At 50.1% G+C, this 10,410-nt stretch overlaps 1 protein-coding gene across 4 annotated transcripts in view; it reads left to right on the top strand.

Annotated features, from left to right (window-relative positions):
- Positions 1-10,410, top strand: part of MST1 (macrophage stimulating 1) — a 52,658-nt gene that overhangs the window by 15,614 nt on the left and 26,634 nt on the right. The window contains exons 2-3 of one of the 4 annotated variants that reach the window (XM_030569171.1): positions 8,815-8,927; positions 9,835-9,949. The exons of the other annotated variants lie outside the window; for them this stretch is intronic. Coding sequence (XP_030425031.1) covers positions 8,815-8,927; positions 9,835-9,949 — 228 coding nt within the window. The remainder of the gene's footprint in view (positions 1-8,814; positions 8,928-9,834; positions 9,950-10,410) is intronic. 4 annotated transcript variants of the gene reach the window in all.

The following is a 10,410-nucleotide window of genomic DNA, read 5'->3' on the forward strand; positions in this document are numbered from 1 at the left end:
GACAAATACTAGGGGAAGACTAGAAGCTGCTGGGAGTTCGGCTGAAGGTATTTCCCCACTCCAGCACTTTAAGTGCAGAAGCTGGGGGGCTCGCAAGGAGTCTAACATTCAATACTGGCCTCTCCAGGCTTGTATTAAACTCCCAGTGTTATAGTTTCTCACTGATCTTGAATGGGTAGATGTTGCCACTGTCAAAGTGAAAAAAACCCTTTGGCCCTAGGAAGGCGCACATGGGCGATTCTCTGGGATACGCTCAAACCCCTTCACCCCCCTCCCCCTCCTCTGGGGAAGAGCTGAGAAAGCTCTTAATTAGCTTTTGCCATCAGCTAATCAAACAAAATATGTCCAAACCTCTTAGAACACACAAAACGAACAATTCTGTTATTCAAAAATGTAAATTATATTTAAAAAAAAAAAGAAAAACTACATCTAGAACTTAGCCTAGTGCTAGATTTAAAAAGAGCAATTATAATAATTAAGCATAATTGTTTTCGTTTGGTCCAGCTTAAGGGTTACAAGCAAAATAAAATATTTGGGACCTAGGACAGATTAGTCAACAAGCCATAAATAAATACAAGAGCTAAACCTAACCGCCTCTTCCTAGACATTTCCTGATCTACTTACATGTGTGGGGATTTAAATGTCAGTTCTAGTTATGATTTAATTATTTTGCATACCTGACTTATGGATTTTTACAGCATAGGCCTGGTCTACATTATGCGTTTAAACTGATTCTAGCAGCGTTAAACCGATTTAACGCTGTACTGTTCCACACTACGAGGCTCTTTATATAGATATAAAGGTCTGATTAAATCGGTTTCTGTACTCCTCCCCAACAAAAGGAGTAGCGCTAAAATCGGTATTACCATATCGGGTTAGGGTTAGTGTGGCCGCAAATCGATGGTATTGGCCTCCGGGCGGTATCCCACAGTGCACCACTGTGACCGCTCTGGAAAGCAATCTCAGCTCAGATGCAGTGGCCAGGTAAACAGGAAAAGCCCCGTGAACTTTTGAATTTCATTTCCTCTTTGCCCAGGGTGGAGCTCTGATCAGCACGGGTGGCAATGCAGTCCCAAATCCAAAAAGAGCTCCAGCATAGACGGTACGGGAGATACTGGATCTGATTGCTGTATGGGGAAACAAATCTGTTCTATCAGAGCTCTGTTACAGAAGACGAAATGCCAAAGCATTTGAAAAAAAAAATCTATAGGCTACAGAGTGCTGTGTGACAAGCGTAACGGGAACCCAGGGACTCAAATGGACTCTCATGGAGGGAGGGAGGGAGTACTGAGGACTTCAGCTATCCCACAGTCCCCAGCAGTCTCCGAAAAGTATTTGCGTTCTTGGCTGAGCTCCCAATGCCTGTAGGTTCAAACACATTGTCCGGTGTGGTTCAGGGAATAGCTCGTCAATGTACCCCCACCTGCCACCACATGAAAGAAAAGGGAAAAAAATCCTTTCTTGACTTTTTTTAATGTCACCCTATGTCTACTGAATGCTGCTAGTAGATGCGATGCTGCGGCAGTAAAGAGCAGTATCTGCTCCTCTTCCCTCCCCAGTGGCAGATGGTACAACATGCTTGATAATTGCTGAATACCCCTGGCTGGCCTCAGGGGCGCCTGGGTAAAAATAGGAATGATTCCTGGTCATTCCCAGTAGAGGGACAGAACGGCTGGTAACCATCTTCATCATAGCCACTGGGGGCTGAGCTTCATCAGCCCCCTCCCTTTCCTGTGTAAATAAAAGATTCTGTCCTGCCTGGACTATCATAGCAGCAGCATGCTGTGCTCCTCTCCCTTGCACCGCTTAATGTCCTGCCTGGACTGTCATAGCACCGGGAGGCTGCCTCCCCTTCATTTTATCTCACTAACAAGTCACTGTTTCTTATTCCTGCATTCTTTATAACTTCATGATACAAATGGGGGGGACACTGCCACGGTAGCCCAGGAAGGTTGGGGGAGAAGGGAAGCAATGGGTGGGGTTGTTGCAGGGGCACCCCCTGTGAATGGCGTGTAGCTCATCATTTCTGCGGGATCTGACACGGAGCAGCTGTAGTCTCTGATGCACTGCTTCTCTAGTACATTTGCCCCATATTCTAGGCAGGACTGACTCTATTTTTAGAAACCATAAAGAAGGGATTGACTCAGGGAGTCATTCCCAGTTTTACTTTTGCACCCCCGGCCGATCTCAGCCAGGGGCACCCATGAGAGCAGCAGACAGCACAGAAGAACAGATAACCATCATCTCATTGCCAAATTACACTGGTAACCTTCTCTGCTATCATGGAAAAGCAAATGAATGCTGCTGTGTAGCACTGGAGGATCGCCTCTGTCCGCGGCATCCAGTACACATACGGTGACTGTAAAAAAAAAAGCTGAACGGGCTCCATGGTTGCCGTGCTATGGCGTCTGCCAGGGCAATCCAGGGAAAAAGGGCGCAAAATGATTGTCTGCTGTTGCTTTCCCGGAGGAAGGAATGACTGACGACATTTACCCAGAACCACCCGCGACAATGATTTTTGCCCCACCAGCCACTGGGCTCTCAACCCAGAATTCTAAGGGGCGGGGGAGACTGCGGGAACTATGGGATAGCTACGGAATAGCTACCCACAGTGCAACGCTCTGGAATTCAACGCTAGCCTCGGACCATGGACGCACACCGCCGAATTCATGTGCTTAGTGTGGCCGCATGCACTCAACTTTATACAATCTGTTCTATAAAACCGGTTTATGTAAAATCAGAATTATCCAATAGTATAGACTTACCCTCGGTCACCTATGCTGAAGGAGCACTGGTTGGCATTTTTATAATAGCAGGCCTTATGCTCTTGTTTAGCATCCTGTAGGTTTTCTCCAGCAAGGGCTAGAGAGTCTCCGAGAATATTTTGCAGGTTGATTACAAAGTCTAAATTGTTATTTTCTGGAGAAGATGTAACCGTCCTCCCATTTGCTGCTTCACCAAGTATAATGATCCCATAACTTCATGGCTTCAATCGAGTTCAAAGGGAGAAAACCCCGAAGTGGGATATGGTACAGCCCTGTAGGCAAAGATCAACTGCTGTCACGCTAAGTCTCAGTCTTTGGAGTGCTCGTTCACAAATTTACGTATCATGGCCCGAAATCCCATTAAACTTTTGCACTACGCCATTAGGTTAATGGCAGTAAGGGGGTGGCAACTGTTTCTCCCGAGGACCTTCCCAAAGACGTTTCATGGTTCCTGCCAGGACTTTAGTTTCCAAATCCATAAGGATGTCAGAGGGCCAATCTGCCCTTTCAAAAATATCTGCCAATGCCTGGCTCACATTTTTAGTCTTGGTGTTGCTTAGAGCTACTGTTTCCGGCCATTGGGTGGCAAAATCCCTAAAGGTCAGTATATTCAGCTTTCCTCTGCGTATCTTCTGAGGGAAAGAACCCAGAAAATCCACAGCTACATGCTGAAAAGGAAGCTCACTTATGGGCAGTGGCTGGAGAGGGGCCTGGACCTGGTGGTGGGGCTTTCCCACCCTCTGGCGAACCTCAGAAGACCAGACATAGGAAGAAACATCCTTGCCCATTCCCTCCTAGTGGTATGATTTCCCCAACTGGTCTTTGATCCTGTTCACCCTAGCATGACCACTATGTGATCATAGTCTAAACTTAAGAGATGTGCCCTATACTTAGCTGGAACATCCAACTGTTTTTGAGGATGCCAGTCCTCGTGCACACCAGAAAACTTTTCCTAGTATGAGTCCTCCTTCTAGAAAAAACCTGGACCTATTGGAATAGCTGAGAAGCACTGGCTAGCTCTGTGGTGCCATTCAAGGTCCCTTTAGGCTTCCATCTGTTTTCTGCCCTGCCTGGAACATCTCCCTTTATGCTGGAGACATTAGTTCCCCACTGTGTTGTGGACTGTAAGCGATGAAGGGTGTCGCTGTCCATTATGAACTGCTGGTGCCCTAGGTTGTATTTCAGGCTCCGGTATCCTTTGGCGCTGGCTCCCCTGACTCTGGACAGGTTGCAAGCATGGGATCTGGTGCTGACTGCTCCTCCAGTTATAATTCTTGGGCTCATTCTGGCTGGAGCGTACGAACTGGATGTAGAATTGCTATCATACACTTTGGTTTGGAATCGCGTTCCACCCCTCCCTCTGGCTCAGTCCCTTTAGGAGGTTCAGGAATGTGGCGGCCTGGTTAGCCTGGCTGCACGTGAGGATGCCCACCCTGTTTGTCGGATTTACATGTTGGCTAAACCTTCCCAAAGAATAGGAATGGGATGATCATACACTGCAAAAGTCAATATTCCAGACCAGTCCTTCTACTGGACAGGCAACTTGGCTGTCGGTAGGTTAAAAGAATTTGCCTGAAGAGGTTGCACTGCCATTTTGGTGTCTTGGCTGATGAATTTGGCGTCCACCAGCGACTGGCAGATAGCTGATGCCTCTGCTCATGTCCATCCACACAGTAATCTTCCTCCCAACCACATTTACAGTTTCCCTTCTATCTGGGAAAATCTGTGAGGCGTCTGGACCGGAAGGCTCTCAGTGGGACTCCTGATTGCTGAGTTGAGTTGGCTGATGCTCATGGAGCAGTTGGCCTTTACATGCCCCAGCTCATTAATTTTGAAACATTGGCCAGCTGATTGTGGGCTTGGGCGAGGTGGGTTCTTACAGAGTAGGCTGGTGGGCAGGACCTTTGCTAGGGGTCTGAGCACCCTAGGCGCACGGCCATTTCGCTGCCTCACGCACTGGTCCCCGGGCTCCTCAGTCCTGCCTGCAGATGGTCGGCTGCTCCCACGGCTCTGGTAGAACTGCCGAAATCGTGCCTGCGGGAGGTCCACCACAACTGCATGAGCAGCCGACCCTCCTCAGGCACCACTGCGGCAGCTCCACTGGAGCCGCCTGCCGCCCCCTCCGGCAAAATGCCGCCCCCTAATAATGCTAGCGCCCTAGGTGATTGCCTAAGCCGCCTAAATGCAAGCGCCGGCCCTGCTGGTGGGATGAGATGGAATCTGAAGTTTCCCTACCTGTGTGGAGGGCCTGGACGAGTGGGGGTCTTAAGGTGATCCCAATGGTGGGGTGTCGTCTCGGGTTGCCCCTTCTGGTAGCCAACTGCTACTAATTTACTTTTTCTCCACCACCTCCACCCATTTGGCTGCAATCTCCCCCACCTTGACTCATACATCACAGCCTCTGAGCAGACCAGGTCACTCAGCAGTTGCAAGCTGTCACCCTTCCACAGGCCCATGGACTCAGCAGGCTGGGTCAAGCAGCACTTCCAAGCTACCATCCTCCAATGCCACAGGTTCAGCGCATCCATATCCCCACTTTCATGTTCGAGTAGTAACACAGTTGATGAGCAATGCCTACAGGAATTTTGGACGCAGCAAGGATCTTTAGCTTAGGTAAGCGGAGCGTTGCTACAGAGCAAATGGGAAGCCAAAACACAAAAAGAGAGATTAGACGGAGGGACGGAAGCAACCATCTTGACCATAAAGTTATTTATTGCCAGGTATACAAGGAGAAGCCATTGGAACATTAAATCTATCTTAAAATTGATTACAAAAAGTTAGCTTTAGAAAAACTATATGCGATCACACAAGTCAGATTAAGAAAGCTATAGCTACAATAGGCTAAAACCAGAGAGAGAAAGAGAGAGAGAGACACACACACATTTGCGTTCTCACCACTCTGTGAAACTTGAACTTTTCGGAGTTCCCAGGTTGTGGTGGAAGGTGAAGGTTCGCAGGGCTTGAGACAGGCAGAGAGAGCCCCTGTAGGATCAGTCAGAAGATTAAGTTCCAATGGGACTGATGCAGATTTTGGCTAGCAGCATCGAAACACTTACCTGAGCATGGACAGGGCTTTTTTTGTAGTGAAACAGCAATGGTTTAAGAACGAACACCAGATTTGTTTATGGGTAAACTGATGGCTGGAGGGAATTCAGCAAAGTTGTTTTGGTCAGGCTAGACAAAAGGAACATTTCTGGATACAGGTGGTGTTCCTTGGTCTTATAACTACTGAACTGGATGTATACAGACATGTGTTCATTAACATCGTGAGCAGAGATCCCCATCATGCAGTGCTTCCCTGATTATCTGGTTCCAGAGTTCCATGTGGCTTTTGTCTCGGGAATCTCTGTTCTCCATTCTGAATGCTTATTGAGATGCTTGTGTGTGCCATCGCAGATGCAAATGAGGTTAGGAGTTCCCTCAATCTTGTCACCATTGTCCGGAGGAGGTTAGGTATCTTTCCCACTGCATTTTCAGTCATTACTGTATGTCTTTTGATTGGTTTTGTTTCAAGCAGAGGCTGGGGTGAGGTCCACCATGAATCAGACTGGCAAGAGAGTGGGACCTGATTCCTCAAAAAGAATACGGAGCACTTATATCACCTCCCCAAAGGCCCCTCACCTGTCCTCTGTCACATTGGGGAAAACCCCTGGGCCTTTTTCTTTGGCCCTTTGTTTTCCCACTGGCCAAAGACAGCTGGCTCCCGATTTATGGTGGAAGAGTGTCAGACACATAGAAAAACATAAACTGTTGAGCCATAGTCAACATGGTTTCTGTAACGGGAAATCGTGGCCTACTAATCTGCTAGAGTTCTTTGAAGGGGTCAACAAACATGTGGACAAGGGGGAATCCCGTGGACATAGTGTACTTAGATTTCCAGAATTCCATTAATGGTAAATTCTCAGAATAGAGAGGGATAACTAGTGGTGTTCCCAAGGGTCAGTCCTAGGACCAATCCTATTCAATTTATTCATAAATTAACTGGAGAAAAGGGTAAAAAGTGAGGTGGCAAAGTTTGCAGATGATACTAAAAAGCTCAAGATAGTTAAAACTGAAGCAGACTGTGAAGAACTTAAAAAAATCTCACAAAACTAAGTGATTGGGCAACAAAGACTTGATCATTTCCTGTTAGGCTCAGTCCTTCTGGGGCACCTGGCATTGGCCACTGTCGGTAGACAGATACTGGGCTGGATGGCCCTTTGGTCTGACCCGGTACGTCCATTCTTATATTTTTATGTTCTTAAGATTGAAGTTTCCAGAAACAGATTACAGTTTTGTGGGGCCCTGGGCCAAAGAAAGTGGGGGGGGGGGCTCTAAGCTCACCAGTCATGCAGCAGCCTATTAAGTGCTGCACAAGCACTCAGTGCTTTCGAGGGGATAGTCCCAACCCATCCCAGCCCCAGACCTGCTGAGGCGGCGGGGGGGGGGCGAGATGTCCTTCCCCTACCTAGCCAGACCCAGGGTACCTCTTCATTACCAGCAGTATCGGCGGGTTGCAATCGATTTCTCGGGGATCGATATATCACGTCTCATCTAGACCGATATATTGATCCCCAAAAGCGCTCCTGTCAACTCCGGAACTTCACCAACGTGAACGGCGATAGCGGAGTCGACAGGTGGAGCTGCGGATGTCGATCACGCGCCGTGAGGATGGTAGGTAATACGATCTAAGATACTCCGACTTCAGCTATGCTATTCACGTAGCTGAAGTTGCATATCGTAGATCGATCCCCACCGTAGTGTAGACCAGCCCTCAATAAAGGGAGAGGCGCCTATCCTGTGTTCCCCCTGGAGCTGCCACAGTGGGGAGAGATGCCTCTTCCCCGTCAAATGCTGATGCCAGGAGTTTAATCTGGGGAGAGTCCTCGCTCATCTCTGAAGTCCCGGGGAAACCCTCACCTCCTTGCTCGAAGCAGGACCAATATGTAGCTAAGTCATCCAACTAGGGCTTTGTCGAACCTGACCTTAAAAACCTCTAAGGAAGGAGATTCCACCACTTCCCTAGGTAACCCATTCCAGTGCTTCACCACTCTCTGAGTGAAAAAGTTTTTTCCTAATATGCATCCTAAACCTCCTCCACTGCAACTTGAGCCCATTACTCCTTGTTCTGCCATCTGGTACCACTGAGAACAGTCTAGATCTATCCTCTTTGGAACCCCCTTTCAGGTAGTTGACAGTGGCTATCAGATCCCCCCTCATTCTTTTCTTCTGCAGATTAAACAATCCCAGTCCCCTCAGCCTTGCCTCATAAATCTTGTGCTCCAGTCTCCTAATCATTTTTGAAAGCAGCAAAGAATCCTGTGGCACCTTATAGACTAACAGATGTTTTGGAGCATGAGCTTTTGTGGGTGAATACCCACTTCGTCAGATGTATTCACCCACGAAAGCTCATGCTCCAAAACATCTGTTAGTCTATAAAGTGCCACAGGATTCTTTGCTGCTTTTACAGATCCAGACTAACACGGCTACCCCTCTGATACTAATCATTTTTGTTACTCTCCGCTGGAATCTTTACAAGTTTTCCAAAGCCTTCGTCTAGCATGGGGCCAACAACTGGACATAGTACGCCAGATAAGGCCTTACCAAAGCCAAATAGAGAGGAATGATCACATGCCGCACAGGTTCCAATCGACCCTTGCTTCCACATCACAAAATTCATTCCGCGTATGCGTGGGAAATAGCGGAAACACTGGGCCCGTCCCCACCCTTTCCGCCTGTAGTTCCTTCCCCTATGGACACATCCTGTTCGACCCACAGTCTGCCCCATTCCAGCCCACACCACAGCCTCAGAAGCTGGGAGATGGAGCCAGCGTGTGGGAGGAGCCAGAATCCAGTTCCGGTGAAGGGAGGAGCTGGCGTGGTGGAAGAGCTGAGGGCTGGAGCTTGGATGGGGGAGGACTCTCCCAGCTTCGCTAAGCTCTAGCCAGGCACGAGTGGTGACTTCTGCTATGGGGATGGAAGGTGCTGAGGATGAGGTGGAGTCTGCCAGGGGGTTGGGGGCTTTGGGGCCTATCCCAGTGTGGATGTGACTCTTCGGTTTGATCTTCAGGGCCTTTCACTTCAACCACCAGCGCCATAGCTGCCAGCTACTGCCATGGACCCAGCACTTGGCAGACATCCACATTAAGAGGAACGTCCACTATGACCTCTACCAGAAGAAAGGCAGGTGGCGACAGGGGTGAGGGTGAGGGGTGGGGGAAGGATGACAAGCAGGAGTGAGGTGGAGGAGCGCAGGGATTAGGGCGTGGGGTGAGAGCTAGAGGGGCAGGGGTGTAGGGCGGGGACTGAGAATGGGGCAGGGGCAGAGGTGGGGGGGTGAGGGCAAGGGGGAGTGCAGGGTGTCCCAGGGGTAGGGCGGTGGGGGTATGGGACAAGGACAAGGGCTGAAGGGCAGGGGCAGCAGAGAGCAGGGGCACATTCAGCACCCATTTCGCCCAGTTTGAGCTCGGGCTGATCAAACCTAACTGCAAGATCCCGCTGCTTCGTCTGGCCAGCTAGGTGCTTCCTACCATGAGCCAAGCCTTGGTGGTTTTGCAGTGAGCGAAGAGGTGAGAGGGCAGAGTGAGGGCAGCAGCATTTCCAGACCAGGCACTCAGCCGCTCTGGAGACATCTACGGCTGTGTTATATGAAAACACATCCAGTCGTTCTCACAGCTGCCAGGCTGCTGGGCTCCAGCAGTACAGACATTGACTCCTGCCACCCAGCCTACCCCGTGCCAGCCTCTCTGAGGACAGTGACCTCCTGAAGCCCCAAACTGGCCAGCTATGCACCCCACAGGCACCACTCTCCTACCAGTCTCAAACCACCAGTGCTCCAGTGTCTGACTCTGTGATTAGAGCGCCCTGGTCCGGGCTCCCGACTGCAGGGAAGTTGCCCAGTTTTTACCCCAGCACTCTAGTGCTCCAGCACGCTCACTACGGGAATGATGGCTACCTGTTCTGCACTGCTGGTTGGAGCTGGTACGGAGATACAGGAGCCACTCGTGCTGAGCTCTGGTTGCTCTCTCAGCAAACATTCTCCACAAGGCACCCATCCCTGGGCTCATGAGGACACCCTTCTAACCGACAGATTATATGCAGAATTGCATTAGGGGAGATGGGAGGAGCTACCGGGGCATGCGGTCCACGACGGAGGAGGGGAAGAACTGTCAACAGTGGAGGCTGAAGTTTCCCCATGATCACAGGTGCTGTGAGGGTAATGCCGACGCCATGCTGGGAATGTGTTGGCGCACTCCCATGATGGGGCAGTGCCACCTACCGGCCCAGTGATATGGCCAATGAGTATCGAAGTCCAGGGGAGGCTATCTCCCCTAACCAAGGCTGTGGCATCGCCCACGCTTCCACCTCTTCGCTGAAGCTAATGGAGACACAGCTCCAATCAGGGGCCTGGAGCTTGGGGTTCAGGCTGGTGACCGGGGCTGGAGTAGCCAAGGGAGGCTCGGGCCGGCCAGCAACTCAAGGTGACTGGGGCCGGCCTAGCAGGTCGAGCCAGTCAGTGTGGCAGGCTGGAACAGAGGGCCTCTGGTGGAAGGGGCTAGATTCTCCGTAGCCCTGCCCTCAGCACACTGCTCGTCTCATTGGGCTGGTATTGAAGGAGTTGATAGCTCTGGGAGTCCAGAGTAAATTGCGCCTCTGTCACTTTGCC

The sequence above is a fragment of the Gopherus evgoodei genome, chromosome 7 (assembly GCF_007399415.2).
Source record: "Gopherus evgoodei ecotype Sinaloan lineage chromosome 7, rGopEvg1_v1.p, whole genome shotgun sequence".
Classification (NCBI taxonomy): domain Eukaryota; kingdom Metazoa; phylum Chordata; order Testudines; family Testudinidae; genus Gopherus; species Gopherus evgoodei.